General features: G+C 50.7%; 6 protein-coding genes across 6 annotated transcripts; 1 reads left to right on the top strand and 5 right to left on the bottom strand.

Annotated features, from left to right (window-relative positions):
- Positions 1-1,122: 1,122 nt before the first annotated feature.
- On the bottom strand, positions 1,123-4,121 carry VTN00DRAFT_5592 (uncharacterized protein; the record flags this gene model as incomplete). Its single annotated transcript, XM_069432139.1, has 4 exons — positions 1,123-1,134; positions 1,219-1,788; positions 1,847-3,493; positions 3,546-4,121. The coding sequence occupies 4 exons, from the start codon at positions 4,119-4,121 to the stop codon at positions 1,123-1,125; spliced, it is 2,805 nt and encodes a 934-aa protein (XP_069288029.1).
- A 21-nt stretch (positions 4,122-4,142) lies between these two features.
- VTN00DRAFT_5593 (uncharacterized protein) lies at positions 4,143-4,518 on the bottom strand (the record flags this gene model as incomplete). Its single annotated transcript, XM_069432140.1, has 2 exons — positions 4,143-4,230; positions 4,292-4,518. 2 exons carry the CDS (start codon positions 4,516-4,518, stop codon positions 4,143-4,145), a joined length of 315 nt encoding a protein of 104 aa, XP_069288030.1.
- A 635-nt stretch (positions 4,519-5,153) lies between these two features.
- On the bottom strand, positions 5,154-6,075 carry VTN00DRAFT_5594 (uncharacterized protein; the record flags this gene model as incomplete). Its single annotated transcript, XM_069432141.1, has 2 exons — positions 5,154-5,739; positions 5,801-6,075. The coding sequence occupies 2 exons, from the start codon at positions 6,073-6,075 to the stop codon at positions 5,154-5,156; spliced, it is 861 nt and encodes a 286-aa protein (XP_069288031.1).
- Positions 6,076-9,806: 3,731 nt separating this feature from the next.
- VTN00DRAFT_5595 (uncharacterized protein) lies at positions 9,807-12,211 on the top strand (the record flags this gene model as incomplete). Its single annotated transcript, XM_069432142.1, has 3 exons — positions 9,807-10,074; positions 10,130-10,539; positions 10,592-12,211. The coding sequence occupies 3 exons, from the start codon at positions 9,807-9,809 to the stop codon at positions 12,209-12,211; spliced, it is 2,298 nt and encodes a 765-aa protein (XP_069288032.1).
- A 2,389-nt stretch (positions 12,212-14,600) lies between these two features.
- Positions 14,601-15,057, bottom strand: VTN00DRAFT_5596 (uncharacterized protein; the record flags this gene model as incomplete). The annotated part of the gene is made up of 2 exons (XM_069432143.1): positions 14,601-14,818; positions 15,030-15,057. The coding sequence occupies 2 exons, from the start codon at positions 15,055-15,057 to the stop codon at positions 14,601-14,603; spliced, it is 246 nt and encodes an 81-aa protein (XP_069288033.1).
- A 1,621-nt stretch (positions 15,058-16,678) lies between these two features.
- On the bottom strand, positions 16,679-19,207 carry VTN00DRAFT_5597 (uncharacterized protein; the record flags this gene model as incomplete). Its single annotated transcript, XM_069432144.1, has 7 exons — positions 16,679-16,773; positions 16,863-17,079; positions 17,139-18,185; positions 18,237-18,505; positions 18,557-18,671; positions 18,728-18,787; positions 18,845-19,207. The coding sequence occupies 7 exons, from the start codon at positions 19,205-19,207 to the stop codon at positions 16,679-16,681; spliced, it is 2,166 nt and encodes a 721-aa protein (XP_069288034.1).
- Between the last annotated feature and the right edge of the window lie 428 nt (positions 19,208-19,635).

Below are 19,635 nucleotides of genomic sequence, written 5' to 3' on the forward strand. Positions count from 1 at the left end.
TAATATTTGCTGCTTACGAGCCAGAAAAGATCCACATCCCGGCTAGCGTCTCAATAGATCGGGTATAGTACCCTGGTACGCTGTACGAGGTTTTCTGTACTTAGCACCACTCTTTCAAATAAGATGTTCACTATTAGCGAATCTACTACTATAAATTTAGCCAAGTAACTACTACTACCACTATGTGGCTTCTTCGAAGCATGTCCAAGCATATTCTACCTAGTCTACAAGGCGGATCCCACGCGGTGACCGCGCAACTCGTCTGACCAAGCCGCGGAGTGGGCCCCACCACCGAAACGCCGAAATACTGAAGTTTGAGGATATATCTGACGATCTAACTACAGTTCGAACAGGGCGAACGCTCCTTCATCTGAGATCGTTGAGCAGGATCTGCGCCCTCCTTGTCTGAATTCCAAATTCGTCGATGCCCCGAAGATAGGAAACATTGACGTGATCTTAGGCGCCTACCTATTATTCGGTCCAATTTGGGGGTTCTCATCCTGCGCTATGGGTTAGTGGTTACAGTCGTGAAACAGGGAATATAAACCACACCCGATGAGCGGTTTTGTATGGTTCCGTTAGGGAAGTTTATCATGGTATCCTGCCCTGGCATCACATGTCCTTGTCTTACGATGAAGCATGGTCAAGGCACGTGTATTCTGTAACAGGGCAGAAAGTCAGGAACTGTTACCCTTACAAGTTAGACAAATGCTTCCATGTTCGTATTTGCACAGGTAGGTACCCGTACGAAACTATTCGATATGGGACAAGGAGGATCTATGGTGCATATAGTCCTTAGCTGCAGTGTAAGACAAGTTCTCACGGCGTACATACAAGCTTTTGGGGTCGAAAAGGACCAGACTAGTTTGACGGGATGGCGTGCATTGATCTCATATTCGTATGCAGGCGACCAAGCTTGAGCTTGCAGTAAAGATGGGGAACGATCATCATTAAATTTGGATTTTAGTATCCCAAGGAGATAATGGTAAGAAGCTACAGTGTTCTAGCTCACACAAAGGTCGAATTACAAAGATTTGGACCCCTTTCCACTCAGAACGAACAACTTGATTATTGAGTTGATGCATTTCATATACTCTAGGTAGTAAGTTATCTGCTCCGTCATTACTGAACAACCTGTTGGTGAGGGAAAAGAAAAAAGACTTGTCAGCGTCTGGACCGGACTGACGTCGAAAACGGTCAATTCGCGCATGGTCATACCTTCTCCCGCAACGAACCCATCCACTGCGGCAGACTGACGCTCTGGTCTGCCCTGTCTTCGACCAACATGGTTTGTGCCCATAGCCGCAGGCCGGGCTCTCCGTCTTCTTTGACGACATACAACTGCGGGGCCACAATGCTGCCGACACCCTTGGACCTGTGATCCCGACTCTTCTGGATAACTGCACGGACCCGCTCATTGAAATCATTATCCAGCTCTGGAAGGAACTGCTTTCCAACTCTAAGCTGCGACTTGTCCGGCAGTCCGAATACATCGAGTATCAGTTGAGGGACGGCATCACGTCCGACCCAGAGGAACTGCGTCTGGCCGTCGTCGATAAGGTAAAGACCGTACGGGACTAGCCGCTCGGACGACAGGTTAACGGGAGGAGGGAGGATGATCTCGCCAGTCTTCTCATTTGGTAAACCAGCATCATCTGGCATGTCGTGGAGAGAGTACATCTTCGGGTAGATGTACTGGATCAGAAGAGGGAGTGGCAGCGTCGAAAGCAAGCAGAGCGCCGCAGACCGCATATCGGTTGGTATCTGAGCGGATTTCCGGAGACCCAGCTGTACATGAAAGTTAGCAACAACTGGAAAAACTAGGGGCAATGTGGACAGTTCGTACATTCTTAATCAGAGCGAGGAAAAGAACCGGCAAGGCTCTCATATTAGCAGGGAACTGAAGACCGCCACCGCCAACGCTTCCACCTGCAAGCTCCTTTCGGTACGTCGACAAGAGCTCGATGGCCTTGGCTTGCAGAGCCTCCCGAGCGGATTCCAAGCCATTCCCAAGTACCCGCTCAACAGCCTTGTGACTAAAGTAGGTCGCGATGGCTTGCTGATCCGCCGAGGCATACACATCGGCCAGAGTTTGAGTGGTTGGCAGAGCAAGGGTCAAGACTCTGATCCTTCTCTCGCCGTTGCAAGTAGTATGGAGTACTGCGGTCTGCATGCAAACCACTGGTTTAGTTACAGTCTCGTCGATGGCGACTTCAACGACATAAGCCTGATCACGTGGAAACGCAGGGAAAGCGCAGAGATCAGAGCTGCGGTTGAAGAAGTTACCATAGAAAGTGTTCATGCGCAGACCGGTAGTGGCACGAACGCGGAGAACAGCTTCCAGACCGATCTCAGCAGAGAGATAGTCCGAAAACTCCCGCGCAAATTTGATCGCATCCTCGGTTCTGGCGGCATTCCATCCTGGGTAGAAGTAGGTCTGACCACCAGTATATCTTGGTAGGTTGCTCAGAGAAGCGACATCCTGGTATTGCGAAGAGAACAGGAACATATCAACCGAGACCTGTGCCTTCGAGCATTCCACAGCAAAACTCTTGTAGAAGCTATTGGCAGTCTGCAGCAAGCTGCTTTCCTTGCTCGTACCCAGGACCTTCTTATCTTCTCTCATAGTAAGAGAGCCGTGTCCGATGTTAGGAAGAGAAGATGAGAGGACAGTCATCTTTCCTCCCACAGGTGCAATCAGCTTATATCCAGCGCGAAGGGCGGAACCCATGGCACATCCGGAATTCTGCGTATTCTGGAACATGTCCTGCAACTTGTCAAGGAAGATCTCGATATTCTCTCGGCATTCGGTCAGAGGGACCAAGAGATCACCCGGGATAGGCAGGAAAGGCTCTTCCAAATCGCTGACAACCAACATCTTCGGGTCAGAGCTCTCTGGACCATCCCGAGGGATGGTGAAGTAGTGGAGGCTAGAGTCCACGGCAATGAACCCCAGCCTAGTCCGTCGATCCGCATTTGGTATGCGGTCAAGGCTCTCTTTGATGCAGCGCGCACTGGTCGCCAGGAGGCCATTGGTGACAGAAGCATAGCTCACGTCGATCAAGAACAGGTAGACCAGCGGTTGCGGAGGACGAACCATATACTCCTGGGGCGCCACGAACTCAACAACAGCGTGGTTGAGCTCAGGCCTCAGCGACCTATCTGCTGGCTTCTGCAGGGTTGTATCCCAGTCGAAAGCTTGGGGGACGTCATTGGTAAGGTTGCACATGTTACAACGCCAGCGGTGGCCATGGTCTAGGAAGGTCACGAAAGGGTTGATATATGAGCGGCAGCGTCTACAGCGCGAAATGATCTGATCCGGAATAACTGGGACAGGGTCCTCCGCATCGTGCAAGGAAGCGTATGGTTGGATGACGAGGGCAAATGGTAGTTTGGACTTCTTGAGAAGAGAGTGTGTAGTCGGAACGGCGTTGAGCGTGGATCGCACGTATTTTGAAGGGCAGTTCGCATAAGGCGATGGGTAAACGCTTGTCTATCCCGAGTCAGCAGTCTACTTCGGAGCAGCAAAGACACAGGCAACGTACATTTGGCGGCAAAATAATTGGTGGAGGAGGGTAATCGAGCTCAGCAGCATTGAACGGCTGGGTAAGGAGATCTGTAGGATAAAGCTGGTTCAGGGGAATAGCTCTTGGTCCCTGAGGCTGCTGCACTTGCTGTGGATCGGCCATGCCCATCTGGCTGAACTGCTGGGTCATCTGGGCAACTCCAGGCGCTGTCGCTGCAGGATATCCTGCAGCGGGAGGCTGATAGCCGCCGACGCCAGCAGCCTGCGGTTGTCCATAACCAGCGGCAGCAATCTGATTTGGATCCGCGCCATATGTGGTCGGCGGATAACCCGCTGCTTGCGGTTGAGCTGGATATCCTCCATAGGCGCCACCTCCTTGTAGTTGTCCGCCCAGAGCGGCATTGGCACCCGAGCCGAACTCAAAAGCTTCTCCAGCATAAGCACGCTTCTTCCTTCCTCCAACCTGGTGGTGTGAAGCTGGACCCGAGGCCTGTTGTTGAGGGGGAGGAGTTCCCGGAGTGCCATAGCCAGCGCCCGGAGGAGACTGTTGACCGTACCCCTCCTGGGGAGGATAGCCCCCCTGTGGTGCCGCCATAGAGGGGTGGTTTATTGTCTCTTATAACCGATAAATGGGAAAGTGAATTCGGAGGTTGACCCGACTCGATAAGATTTGATTCGAAGGTATGGAGACCGTTACAGGGTCACTATATTTCCAGTCAGTATACTCGCTCCGATCGCACGCAGGGAGACAGAATGCAGTCTGACCGTACTAACAAAGCAGATCGTGCGCAAAAGAAACGTCCAATCCGGCAGAGCGAGGTAATTAATACAAAGCCTCGCGAGAGAACCGGCCGACCTGTCTTTCCGGACGTCGAGGCAGATAGCAGCAGAGGCCCTTTGGGAATTACAGGTTCTCGAGCTGGTGTACGGTGGCCTTTGCGGCTGCTCGACCGAGTCGGCCAATCACAGCTCCGCGGGTCTGGACCTGCCATGCCCCATGAATCTGTCAACGCCTCTGGACGTCTACTTCTTTTCTGGCGTGCTTTGCCTTTGGATTGCTCAAGCAGAGGGACGACAGAATACGATGGTTTATTCTTTCTGAAGGAACCGTCCATATGTTGACGTGTTTCTCCGAATCTCTTTGCGCTGAGCTGTTGAAACTCGGGAGTCGGTATGGAGTACGGAGTATGACTTCATCAGTGAGACTCATCAGACACCCAACGGCTTGCGCAGACATCTTCTATTATTCCTACTGCTTGATAAAACTCGCAAGGCATGTTTTGTTCCAGATAAGTGCCATCATTTCTAACCACAACCGTCCGTCTTAAAGAGCGCAAGATCTCCATTTTGGACATCTGCGGTACACATATTAGCTAGTATCTGCTTTCTTGGATGTGTCTTCTTATCACTATGTTTATTGTTTTATATTGGCCTTGAACATTTAACACCGTTTCAAGTTACAAAAACATTTACGACAAACCAACGCCAGCTGGATTAGCATCATACAGAAAATCACAGGAACTTAAGCTTTCCCTAGAATAACCTGTCACCGTGTATCTCTGTTTCCCATTTACCGCGGCCTAAATGGCTCATACGCGCTTTATTGCTCTTGGTATGCCATCCCGGGTTAGTCACGCCTATTCATTCGCATCATCGAGTGGCTGTCCTCTGCATGGTACACCACTCGGCCTTGATTCGACGGCACCTGGTATCCCTCCGGACCTTGCCGTCGCACTTGGCTCCGGGCAATGACTGGCGTGAGCAGACCAGTGAGAAGATAGATTGTGGCAACCACAAACTCCTCTGCAGTCGCCATAAGAGCCTGGACGGCAACGACAGTCTTGGTGTCGGACACTAGGCTGAAAACCTTCGAGTTGGGCGACGAGAATGCAGCTATAATTGAGTACAGTATGCGGACAAAGAGGAATGGGAGGCTCAATACTGCAGCAAATACCAGCTTCCGTTCACCGTGGACGACGTGACCGATCTTGGAGAAAGTAACAAGAGCGATCATGGCTAGGACTATGAGAACAACCAGAAAGAGCACCACGGCAACTTTTATGAGCATCCTCCCGGTGTTTTGAGTATCGATGTCGGGGTTGAAGGACTTGGTGCCTCCGATGATTGCCAACACTAGGGCAGCCATTGTGGGTAGGTGGATGGAATTGAACAGGCGAGGTGAGAACCCTTTTCCTATCGGCATTCCGTCGTGCCTATGATGATTTCCTATTAGCTTTTGGATTAGGGTACTCTTCCGAAGAAGCAAGCACTTACACTCGCTTTAGCATTCCGAGCATGGCCAACAGCAGAGGTGATAACCCGGCACTGTTCGTGATGAAAGTAGCCTCGAACAGTCCTTCAGAGGGGTTGCGTATGCTCGCGATTCCCGTCACCGCTCCGACAAGTCGAATAATAGAAAGGATACACAGGAATATCCAGCCAAGTTGCCTGCCAAAGCCATGTCGAGCCGAAACAAAAATGGAAATTATCAAGGCGGGAACGTAAAAGATGAGTTCGATGATGTCGAGCATTTCTCGTGGATTGACCATGTTTGCGGGTGACGAAAGTAATAGATGCGTATTTGTAAACGGGAAGTACACCGAGAGGTAATCGGTTTATAGAAACGTTGGTATATATCGACGAAATGCGCTGTACTGAATGAACTGTAAGCACAACGCCAGCCTGTAACTGCAAGCAATATATACCTTCTCTCTGCGACCCATGAAGACTGAAATCCGCACTACGGCTTTTCAAATCCCTGTCACGGACGTAGGAACTGGGCCCTATACTCAGCACATACCTGGCAGCCCATCTGGGGCGATGGATCACAGCTATTGGGTATCAATATCCATGCAGATCCTATTATGGAGCTGAAGGCTTGCTTTATCTTAGCTACCATGCCCTGCCACAGCCCGTTCCAAACTATAAGGTCCGGACAGGCATCCCAGTTTCCAAGATAGGTAAGCAATGCGCATCCGATTTACGTACATATCATACAGGTAACGCGCTAAGTGGTCCGTCTGGAGAGGTTCAAGAACAAGTGCAATATCGTATGGATATATGTGCCGTGTGGAATTATTATCACAGTGGGGGCTGATTACTAGAATTACCATTTCTTCAGTACTAGTTGGACTTGAAAAATGGGCCAAGATACGTATTTAAAGCATGCACAGGAACACGGCAGAAGTAGTATGATATTGAGGTCGTAAAAGGGATGCTAGCAACATTATTGGATCTAGGATACGCGCAGGTACTGTATAGAGCTGGAATGATGAATGGATCTGTGCATCTAGTGTCGGCGTTTTTCTGCGCCTCCAGCTGCTAAGAAGGGCCCGAAGATGAATGGAAGCGTGTCAAATGCCGCTTTAGGTAACCTGTGCGAATGTAAGATGTGGCTTAGCCCTTGAGCTTAGACTTGGTTCATACGCTATCGTGGCCCGCGCACTGCTATCTCTCTTCAGTAACAGTCATCGTCTTCGGGGCCCCAGCGGAGAACTCCTGATGGGCATCCAAGTTTGTTGTACGTCTATCTTCTCTATTGAGTATATTTCAGCTCAATTCCAAGACCCTGATTGCTGTGTCTCCGGAGAGCTGCTGAGGCTGCTTTCCCCGCAACTCAATTCCCAGAATCGATTTGCGCTGTCAAGAAGAAACTAACGTCGCCCTTCAATTTTGGTTAAGGCTTCTGATGGACCACGCATGTGCCACTAACTAAGAATTTAGGCCTGAGGCCTTTCGCATGAACCCCGACATAAGTTCGTTGAACGTCCTGTGCAAAAAGAAGCAGACTGGACCATGCAGGGAAGCAGATTCTTATTCATATTTGGGCATCAAGCCCATTCCCCTTTCAATATACTATTCGCTAAGTATCTATCTAAATTGCTGAAGAAACCTTCACGATTTTCAGCTACGTCCTCAAAAGCCTGGCACCATTTGTCAAGTGTAAGTTACCCAGTTAGTATTAGGTTGACTTACATTGCTGCGGGGTTGATATGTGCACCACTTCGATTCTGTCGTCTCTGTATTCTGACACCAACTTGGCTACCTCTTTGCGCGAGCGATGGCTATCACGTCCCCTTACTCTATTAATAGCCTACCCGAGGAACTTATCTAAAAAATAGTTAGGAATGTGTCAAGTCCATCTTTCCTGGCCTCATGTCTGCTTGTCTGCAAGCGATGGTACAATGCTGCCCTGTCGCTGTTATATCGCGACATCCTTGTCACTGATTTGAATCTCAAAACCTTCATCACCAAATTTTTGCAATCAAATGGTCCTCGTGTCAGGTCTCTAACCATCTTCGTCAATCGCCATCCTCCATTTCATGAACCTAGATCACGAGCTTCGACAGAATTTGTCAGATAGAACAAGAGCTTAAACACTACTCAATTCAGGGACAACCTTCAAAAGCTCGCTCAGAAGATAAAAAGCATGACTAGACTATCAACCTTCTCATTTTTTGTGTCGCCTCGGCACGATTTCTGGATGCCTAAACGGACTATAGCATTCTTTCTTGACTGTTTGTCAGAGACCTGCCAGAGCATTGAAATAGACACAAAGGGCCTTGACTTTGATGAGCCTAATTCGAGTCCTGTACATCTCTGTGATACAATACGGGGGCTCCTCCCACAGTTGAAACATCTCCGGCTAGTCGTCAATTCCGTGTGCCAGGCCCTGTTCGGTATAGGTCCTGCCCCTGACAGTTCCCCTGTGAACATATCCAATTACACTCCTGTGCATGCACCATCTCTATAGACAGTGTTCATAAACTGCATAGCCTTTGATAGACCAACCCCTGTCTGCCTCATGTCCCGGGAACGTTCCCAAGGTGCCGCATCGGGCGATGGTCAAGAAGCGCGCATTGTCCTAGCTCGCTGCATGCAAGCACTTGCCAATACATGACCTGCAATCAGGCACCTTAGGCTTCTTGATCAGCAGATTTTATACAAGGACCGGTCAGCGTACCCTACATTTTACCGTCGGGATATTATTGAGGATGTAACCTATACCATGCCTTCTATTGGTATACAAAACTCCGAAAAAGGAACCATCTATTTTATTCGCATGCCTTCAGGAGAGGAGTTTATATCCTACTCCTGGGCGATCAGATCCCTCGCTGAGGGCGAGACTTGGAAGGAGTCAACCAATGGCTTTTCGGCTTCCTGCCGCCCTTTTCGATACGCAGGCATCAGAGACCAGATACATTGCCAAAGCGTTACCGGTGCTGAGAGGGGAGGAATGGAGGGCAAAAAACCCCGAAGCACAGACTGTTCTTTGGCAGAATGAGACGATGACAGGGAGGCAACTACTGTACGGGGTCAGATGGGATGGGATTTTTGACACGACCCCTGCGAGAGCGGATATACCAGATGGGTGGTTGGAACCCGAGAGCAAATTGCGTAGATCTGGATAATGCTTAAGACTATATAGAAGGTACATGAAAAAAATGAATTTCGAGTCGATCTAATGGTAGCCCCCATCGCCTTTGATGGATAAGGTATCCGATAGGCAGAAAGAATGTTAACAGATGAACGAAGACTGTTTCCAAGATTAGTGCATCTTCAGGTTCAAGAACAAGAGATCTTAGAACCGACCTCGGTGGATCAAGAGCTTGGTCGGTGACGGTCCCAGCCCGGCGGTGTAGAAAGGACGCCGTAAACGACGGTCACTTCCAGCGTAAAAATCTGCAGGTACTCATATTATTATTCTGGCTGTACTCCGCAAAGAGAAAACAACACACCGGTGGATATCTCCAGCAGAGATTCTGACACCTTTGTCGAGCCACGTCGCGGAGAACCCAGACATGCTTCCCGTTGCCATGCCAACCGCGCGTTTCCCTCAACCGTCGCAAGCGACACACTACCTAACTACCATTACTCCCCTGCTCCCTGCGAGCAGCCACCAAATCCAATACCGACAACGGCAGGTCCCTGGCCTTTATCTCGCACGTCCTTTTTCTTTCTCGTTTTCTCTTCTCTTCCAATCGGGCATCCGTTGAGGGCTGTGCGGTGTCTTCGTGCCCATTTGTCTCTTTCCGTCCGAACATCCCGAGGTACTGTTTCCGCGGCCACTCCTTCTCGGACTTCCTATTCGATTCTTCCTTTTTTCGCTCCATGTCTTATTTGCTTTATGCGATAGGCAGCGTTATGGTTATTTGACGACCTTTCTGCGCGAAGGAGAAAACGAGGACTCGCTGGGAGCTTACGAACCATTCGAATCCAGAGGTCACACCACACTGCTAGAATTTAGAGGCGAGATAAGGACAGCGGGACAGGCTACAAAATGAGCGTCCGTGTCGTTGCGCGCATCCGGCCGCTCCTCAAGTCGGAGCGCGAACTGGACATCATTGTCCGCACCGGTTCTGCGAATTCGGGGGCGGTGTCGCAGGCGAACAAGGAGAAGAAATCGGAGCGTGAAAAGGCGTCATTGAAGGACAGGGGCAATATCGTCAAGATCCCCAATCCGAAGAATGAGAGCGAGGACTTCTCTTTCCAGTTCAACGCGGTGTACGATGCGGATGTCACGCAGCAGGAGCTCTTTGATGCTGAAGGTTGGTTTTGGAACTCTATGGTCTAAGGGGTGCCGTGAACTGATCAAGTATGTAGTTGCTCCGACGGTAAAACACCTCTTTAACGGTTTTGACGTCACGATCTTCGCATACGGTGTTACGGGAACGGGGAAAACACACACCATGCGGGGCGGTAAAAGTCTCGCTGATAGAGGCGTGATCCCTCGTCTCCTCAGTGCTATCTACAGACGCAGCCGGAAGATCGACAAGGATAGTGAGGGAGCGACGAAGGTTGAGGTCTCCATGAGCTACTACGAAATCTACAACGACAAGGTCTTCGATCTGTTCGAGCCACCAGAGAAGAGAACCCCCGCGGGCCTGCCCCTAAGGGATAATGGTGGGAAGACGGTGGTAGTGGGACTGACTGAGCGGCCGTGTACGAGCTTGAAAGAGTTTGAGACTCTATATGACCAGGCAAACACGAACAGGTCGACTTCTGCGACGAAGGTGAGATTATTGTATAGGCAAGGAATGCGTAGTTGTTGCTGACTGCGGATAGTTGAATGCGCACTCGTCTAGATCTCACGCCATCCTTTGTGTCAAAGTCGCTATCAGCACGGGAGAGAAGACGCGGATTAGCACAGCTTCTGCAATTGATCTTGCTGGCTCGGAGGATAACCGTCGGACGGATAATGACAAAGAGCGGATGGTTGAGTCGGCCAGCATCAACAAAAGTCTCTTCGTGTTAGCTCAATGCGTCGAGGCTATCAGCAAAAAGCAGCAGAGAATCCCGTATCGCGAGTCGAAGATGACAAGAATCCTGGCCCTGGGTCAGAATAACGGGTTGACGCTCATGATCCTAAATCTCGCGCCCGTACGGTCTTATCACTTGGATACGCTTAGTTCGCTCAATTTTGCGAACCGTACCAAGAAGATCGAAGTGCGAGAGGTGGAAAATGAACCCATATTCAAAGGTCCGGCGAGACCGGCAGCGCGGGCTGCGGCAGCAGGTTCTATGCAGCGTCAGCCTCTACGGCCGTTGGCTGCATCTGTTAACGCAAACATATCAGCACCAGCGACTAAGGATGCGTCTAAGCCGGGCGAGAACAAGCCTGTAAAGGCGTTCTATGTGTATTCTGATAAGCCCCAAACGAAACCAGTGACGACACAGACCAGGAAACCGGAGGTGCCAAAGCGGAGTTCGCCGAGGCGGTCTTCTCCCGTAAAACGGAGTTCTGATGCTTTCAAGGCGCCTGCATCCCGTCTTGCGAAACTCGTTCGAGAAGAAAAACCCACCGCCCAGAACCAAAGGACGTATGATGATATGTCTGCGGCAAAGATCGAAGAGATGGTCGAGAAGAAAGTGGAGGAAATATTGGCTGCAAGGGCTCTCAATGAGCCGTCCAAACAAGAGACTCAGATCAAGGAGATCAACGAGCAGGTCCAACGCCGTCTGGAACTCCTGGAAAAGCGCATTGAGGGCACAGAAGATGCCAGGGCTGAAGGGCTCTCGTACCTTCTGATGGCAAAACAGCACCATGCGCGGGGTGAGGATGCTTCCGCGTTGAGAATGTATCAACTAGCGCTGCCATTCTTCCCACACAACGAGAAACTGGCGAAAAAAATTTCCGCGCTACAAGAGAAGCTGAAGCCAAAGTCCCGGGTGGAGCAGGAGCCCGTCCACGATGACGATGCTATCACTGCCGCCAGAAGTAAGCTTGGCAGCATGCTGTCCATCAAGAAAGAGCAGAAACCCGTACAGTCGAAACGCACGGTACGGGATATAGATGAAGACTACCAGGAGCCAGAGCGTGACGAGCACTTCAGCGAAGAAGAGTACGAGATCCGACCCAAGAAGAAGCGAGCGAGGAGTAGTCCCTCGCCAGTGGACGCGGACGTCGATTCCCTCGATGAGCATGCCCATTCACCTCGTACTGCGCGCCTCCTCTCCATCGTCAACTCCCGCGACGTCAGCCAGATCAAGCTGCTCAAGGGCGTCGGTGCCAAGAAGGCTGAGGCTATCGTCGACTGCCTCTGCGAGATGGACCATCAACTCGAATCAGCAGACTATGCTGGAGGCGAGACCCAGGCGCAAGTGAAGAGCCTCGCGCAGCTGGGCCGCCTCAAGGGAGTTGGATTGAAGACCGTTCAGAACATGAGAGCCGGGCTGGTAGTTTGAAAAGTTATGCTATGCATTCATGTGTCTCCAGGTGTTCTTGTATATGGTTTTTGAGCCAAGTTTTGCATACTGGTTACATGCATCTAGAGTTTGTGCTGTACATTGTACATATGAGATAGAGGGGAGAGGAGTTGTGTTGTTTCTACCTGTCTGAGCAAGTGTGCTTTGCGATTCGTTGTACTTTCTGGGGTTTCTGTTGCGGAAGGTGTTTCTTGCATACCCCGGGTTGAGGTTGAGGTTGACATTCTGGTTTTTTGCTACATCAAAGCGAGGCGTTTGGGAATGGTTCGTCTTTGTCAGCGTGACTTTATTATCTTACATCGTTATCGATCTGCGTTTTAGCAGGCGTGTTCATATTTTGCGTTTAGGTTCATTGTGAAGATATTTGCTGCGCATTTTCTTGGTTTCTTTCTGAATGGCGTTGATTGGATTGGATTAGATGTGCTTGAGCATTGAATTGGAGCGTAACTTTGGTGTTGATCTTGCCTTTTTTGCTTTTATTCTCTTGACGTAGTGTATTGTCAGACCTAAGAGGATTTTGATCCATTATCTGTAGTGTTGGTAGTACTGTAGGAGCCAGACCGGTATCGGTGTCCACCTACTAAGTACAGGATGCGCTGGAGTTAGAGTGGATTAATCTAGCCAAGTTCCAACTGCTCCTTCTCATTCTTTTCTAGATTTAGATTGGGAAATTATTCACACATCCCGTCTGGAAATTCCTTGTCCTGGTCGGGGTATGGGACGGGACGGGAAATTCCCGGATTCCAAGGTTGTCCTTGTCCGTCCCACCCATCAGCTCTTCGTTAGTTAGAGCCTGTAGGAAGGATCCCCGTCTTCAGGAGCATCTACTATCCTATCTAATAATATGGGTACACACTACGCATGATAAATTAGGCAGACAAGTAGGTAGGTATCTAATTAATAGCATTAATCTACTATTAGTCATTATTATTAAGTTGTTATTATTATTATTATTACGTCAGAATCAACATGTTATTATATCAAATAGTACCCTGACGTATACTGCGTCCTATTATCAGAGCTAGAGAGAGAGAGGGAGGGAGGGAGAGCTTAATAAAGCCCCAGCACAGCACAGCACAGTCAAGATATGACATGATATGATATGACATGATGGAGTAAAGGTAAGGGTAAAAGGTGAGATGAGTGAGATGAGATCCTCTTCCAAACAAACCGAAAACCACCACTAGTCTTGAGAGGAAAGGGAGAGGGGAGAGGGGAGAGGGTCTGCGATAACATTGTCCTCTGTATGCTTGTGTGTGCATCAACACCGTCACTGTACTTGGACTGGTTGGGGCGCGTGGCTTGATGGTATACTAGTGCGGTTGCTTTGGGGGCAGGGGGAGAAGGGAGAGACATGGATAAACTCACTGTGTATTATTTCATCTACCAGGGCAGATAGGATGAAATGAGACAAATGAGACAGGATGGGATGGGTTCAATTGCAGGATAGAATATGATATGATACAACGATCCATCTATCCTCCGGGCGAGGTTATATTTATAGAAGGTATATAATAAAATCCGACACGTAATCATCACTGATACCACCACTACTTATTTTAAATATATTATTATTCCAAAGAATACCAAATGAAAAAAAAAGAAGGCAAAGAAGAAGAATAAAAACCAAAATCAACCACACTAACTGTCTGTCTATCCAGGACACAGGAATATATATATATATTGTATGTTATATTTTGATAGATCTCATCTGAGCTTATCAGACTGATCGTTCAATCAACAATAATCAAATCAAGTCAAAGCTGCAGCAAGTTGCAGTAGCTTGCTAGCAAGCCCGAGGAGAAAAAAGACCATAACCACGTACATCGAAACCGCAAATGGGTAACAATGGCAAGGGAGAAAGTATCAAAAAAATCAAATAAAAAGGTATACGGCAAAATAGCACTAAACGAAGAAGATAAGACAAGAAACAGCCAATAATGTCCTGACCACGCCAGCTACTCCCAACATCCCGATCGGATCGGGGAACGGAACGGAAACCACAACCACAGACAGAGACGGAGACGACAAACCCGAGCAAAGCAAAGCATAGAGAAGCAGAGCAAAAAATGCAAATTTGCCTGGTTTTGTTTTTGCTCAAAGCAAATATCCATCCTCTTCCATATTAAAAACCACAGTATCTATTTTTTGTTGGTATCGTTCTATCCGGGTTCTTTCCAGAGAAGAAGATATTGATAACGATGATGATTTTTGCAGATCGTTATGGTAGCTTTCTTTTAACTACCGCTCGATGACGTTAAAAAATGGTGGAGGACATGAGAAACAAGAAGTATATATATATCAATAACGACAAGAGAAGTCAATGCAACGCAAAGCAGAAAACAACATGCATGCGTCCCGTCACGGTTCACCGATATCGCGAGTCCTTGGGACCGGGGCCGCCCCATCCCGGCGGCCTCCAGTAGTCGCTGCCGCCTGTTGCGTGCTTGGAGACGGTGCCTGTGGGCGAAGTCGGGGAGTGGGTGTTGTAGACGTACTCGCCGTCGACGTACTGCGCGCACGAGTGGAAGGTGGTGCGGTGCTTGCGGCGTGTGTAGCGCTGCTCGAGGCGGTAGAGTTCGATCTCTATGCATCGACAAGGTAGTTGTCAGTGTTTCATTCGATGTGGTCTGAGCGAACAGGAGACAATAGTATAATATGAAATTAGAGAGGTAGGAGCCATTGCAATGCGCGAGAGAACTCAAGCTTGTCTGGCGTGAAGAACTATCGAAGGCCAAGGCGCATGGCACAGCATAGCGTAGCGGGGAAGCGCGGAAATAAGTGGTGAGTGACATACTTGCTTGCAACTTCTCAATGAGACCCATCTTGTCTGATACGATATGATATGATATATGATACGATATATGCTTCTCAATGCAACATATAAATGCTCCTCACGGTCTGCAGAAAATCCGACTGCTTTTGGGCATCAAGTCGTTTCGTTGTTGTCGCTTCCCAGTCTCCAGGAAAGGTCGGCTCGGATATCGCGCACGTATTATATGCGCGCCACAGAACAGCAGGGAAACCCGGATAAGGAAGAGAAGAGAAACGGATGTCCGATCCGATCGCAGCACCCAATCTCTGTATCCTCTGATCCTTTTTTCTGTACTTTTTTTTGAGGTTCACTTGCGCGTCCCCCCGTGCTATCCGATTCCGGGCCCGTGGTTCTCTGGTTCTTGGCTCTGCAAGAAGAAATGTGCTGTGCTCTGCTCTGATTTGTATGTATGCGGTGAAGGCCCCGGTCAACCGTTGTCCAGCGTTTGCCTCTGCGAGTCTGGATGGGTTGAGAGTGGGCTGTCCAATCAAGGTGCGTGGCAAGGCGGTGGTGGTCGGAATCGGCGGAAAGCTTGGTTTGTTGTCTCTGTTTGATGGCCGGAGGCTGCTGTTAGAGTGCAGTTCTGCTGACAAACGAGGCCGGAGGTTGAAGGCCTCTTGGATCAGGCAGGTATACTGTGTATGGATATGGATGGATGGGTAGGTAGGTAGACACAGTCTCTCATATCCTAGTCTTATCGACCGCTGGGAAGGGGGGCTGGTAAAACTAGAGCTGGAACGTACAGTAGAGACGTACCACAAAACTGTATCACTGTGATGCAGATGCTAGCTGGGGTCGGACAAAACGGGCCGTCATGTCAGACGAGCGAGAGTAGGTTTCGTGATGGCGTGACAGAGGTAGCGATTGACTGTGTTGCTCGAACAGAAGAACGAGAGAACAGAGCAACAGGAAGAAGAACGAGCGACGGTAACGAACGACGGGGCAGGTAAACTATCAGTATTATGATTGCTTGCCAGCCATGGGAGAGAGAGGGACGAGCCGAGCCAGGGGCAGAAGACAAGAGACAAAGACAAGAAGACTGTGGGGGAGACTAGCTGCCGTTCAGGGGCGTTTGTCGTATGGCCTTCGCGTTCCTGCCAGGGCCCCATGTTGGCGTTGCACGAGCTTCTTCTTCATCTTCCATGCCCCAGAGAACGACAGGATAACGCCCAATGGCTGTTGCGGCCCTGCGAACTCCTTCTGTTAGCAGCTCTCTAGCGCCCGCTAGACTCGGCCGTGCGCGTGGCTGTCAAACTCAATTGACGAAGCGCCCCGGATGAGTTTTGCTCGTCCGTTTCATCGTCGTTTCATGCCAGGGGCCTATTCTTTGGTATCTCCTTCTACTGGTCTTCTACAGAAGAAGCTCTCTTGAGGAATTCTCCAGAAAAAGAACAGTCTGGTTGACCACTGGTATCTTTCTCTGTTCAACTGTGTAAAGAGTACCCTATCCGGAAGTCTCGCGTGTGACGGAACTGGGCAAATATACGGAGTCCACTTCTACTAGTGGAGTGACGCGATGCAATCTATCCTTCTTTTATCCAACCCAGAGCCTCTTGTCACCCCCTCCTATCCAGTGCCCCGGATCCAATCTGGGGTCTTCTGTCGTCATACCTCTCGCTTCAGCGGCCCTCCTACGACTGCTTGGGCTTCGACGTCGGATCAACGTCCTCCTCCGTTTGCGCCTGCGCATCCAGATCCACCTCCTGCGCCAGCGACACTTCCTGGGCTGTGGTCATGGGTCAGCCTCGAAGATCCTCCATGCTTGAACGCCACGCCAGAAGATCTAGCAGGAAATAAGAACCGGGTCAGTCTTACCGTCCCACAGTTCGGCGTAGATGCCACGCTCCTCCAGCAGCTCCGCATGCGTGCCCGTCTCGGCCACGCGTCCGTCCTTCAGCACCAGGATCTGGTCGCTGTCGTAGATCGTCCGCAGCCGGTGCGCCACGAACACGCTCGTGCGCGCCTTCTCCTTCAGGATGCTGTTGATGTTCTGCAACAGCGCCTGCTCCGTGTACGTGTCAAGGGCCGAAGTCTGGTCTCAGTGTCAGCCATCTAAACCTCTTTAAGTTGGATCGAGATATCATCACTAACCGCCTCATCGAAGAACAGCAGCGGCGGGTCCTTCAGAAGCAACCGGGAGACAGCCAGTCGCTGCTTTTCACCACCGGAGATCATCATGCCTCGCTCTCCAACCGCCGTGTTGTATCCCTCAGGCAGTCTCTCGATGAGCTCGTGGATGTGCGCCCGCTGGGCCGCCTTCCGCACTTCCTCAGACGAGGCGTCGATTCTGCCATAGCGGATGTTGTGCTCGATCGTGTCGTTAAACAGAGGAGTGTCCTGCGGGACCACGCCAATCGCCTTGCGGAGGCTGTCAAGAGTCACGTCACGCACGTCCTGGCCGTCGATCAAGATGCGTCCTTCCTGGACGTCATAGAACCGGAAAAGCAGTCTCAGGATGGTGGACTTGCCGCAGCCGCTGGGTCCCACAATGGCAAACTTCTTGCCTGCGGGGATCGTGAAGGTGGTATTCTTCAGGATCGGGCGGTCCGGGTGGTATCCAAAAGTGACATTCTCAAACCTGATTTCACCTCCGCGGGGAAGCTCGAGAGCCTTGGCATTGGGACGCTCCTTGATACTGACGTTGACCTTCTGCAGGTTGAACAGGGTCTCCATGTCCAGCAGGGATTGCCTCAGTTCTCGATACACGGAGCCAAGGAAGTTCAGCGGCACTGACAACTGGAAGACAAGCTGGTTGACCATCACCAGGTCACCAACAGTCAACGTTCCGTTGGCAACTCCGTTGGCTGCAAGATACATCATGGCCGCAAGCGCACTGGAGAAGATCATGTTTTGACCCGAGTTCAGGAACGCCAGAGACGTGGTGACCTTGATAGAGGCGTTTTCGTAGGCAGTGAGCGCCTTGTCGTACCTCGCGACCTCGAACTTCTCGTTGTTGAAGTACTTGACGGCCTCGTAGTTGATCAGCGAGTCCACAGCGACAGTAGCACCCTTGTTATCCGCAGCGTTGGCTTGCTTCCGGAACTTGGTTCGCCAGGAAGTCGTCGTGATAGTAAACGCAGTGTATGCAACCATGGTTGCAGCGGTGATCGCAGCAAACTGAAAACCATATTGATACGTCTGAATCAGTCAGTATAACTTGCCCCGTCACCAACGGGGAGCTGCACATACCAGAATACCGCACACCATGGATATCTCCAGAGCCGTGGGGAACACATGGAAGACCATCGACGTGAGGAGGAAGCTGATACCCTTCGTTCCTCGGTCGATCGCCCTCGTCAAGCCACCGGTCTGGCGAGTCAGATGGAAATTGAGATCCAATCGTAGCAGATGCTCGAAAACGCTCCGAGCGACTTTCCGGATAGCTTTCTGCGCGACACTTGCAAACACCGCGTTACGGAGCTCTTGGAACAGGGTAGCGCCTATTCTGGTAGTACCATCTGCAGACCCAATCAGAAAACGGTTCTTCCAAAGAGAGGGGAGCTGCATACATGCTATGATCATTGAGCCCGCGACGGTCCAAGCTGTGCCACCAATGGCTGCGAAGTCCACGTTCATGGAGTCGACAATGCTCTTGAAGTAGAAAGGCACCTCGACGTTCATGATCTGGCGGTTGGTTAGAGAGAACACAGGGATAACACAATTGAGCTAGGATAACCTACCTTGGCTCCCACCAGCAGCGAAAGGGCCGTTCCGACTCGAAGCTTGGTTCCCCAGTCATCCTGTCATAGAATGTCAGCCGTGGAGGATCATCAGCATGCGGTCGCGCGGAACCTTACCTTCGGCCAGAGATACTTTGCCATCTCCTTTATGATCGCCCAATCTGCCTTTCTCTGCTCCTTGTCGCCGACGGTCTTCTCACTGAGCAAGTCATTCTTCGTAGATTTGGCGGCCGCTGCTCCCTTCTGCTTCCCGGCATTGGACAGCTGGGAAGCTTTCGGAGTCGCAACGTCCACCGGGTTCTGCTTTGAAGCAGCATCTCCGGTGTCCTGCTTCCTCCAAGCCCCCGTGGTGGTGAATATCCGCAGCTGGTTGCCATCGCAGAAAGCCTTCCGCGGCGACGATCGCGAAAGAGCACAGCGGGGATCTACTAGTCGCCGCGGCGCACGCCAGCATGGCGAGCGGGCCGCTCTCAGCAGCATGACGGCCGGCGGAAAGTCCTCTCTACCGCGTTATATCCGTCCCTGGTCGTAGGAAACTTATTGATGCATCGTGAGCTTCCGCGCAAATCGAAGAAGGGCTCCGGCGGTCCTCGTCAACCGCCGCTCCGGGATCGGGGGAATGGATCGCGAACAGTCGGCGTACCGTGCCTGCGGCCGTCAGCGTCTGTGTTCTCCGTGCGGAACAGTGGAAGATGTATAAAAGATAGATATACCGTATGCCTTGCAGGAGACAGGAGGAATTGCTCCTTGCGAGGAATCGTCGCAAGAGCAGCTGGTGCTGTCGTGCTCGCGTGTGTTTGCGCCGTTTGTCTGCGGCGCCGAAGCGCTCCGCGGAGCGTCCCGACGTTTTTTGTCTGCGCAGGCCGAAAAGACAGACTGACGTAAAGGGTGTTTTTTGCCCGCCTCCT

This window comes from Thermoascus crustaceus (genome assembly GCF_041956765.1).
Source record: "Thermoascus crustaceus strain CBS 181.67 unplaced genomic scaffold VTN00scaffold_3, whole genome shotgun sequence".
Classification (NCBI taxonomy): domain Eukaryota; kingdom Fungi; phylum Ascomycota; class Eurotiomycetes; order Eurotiales; family Thermoascaceae; genus Thermoascus; species Thermoascus crustaceus.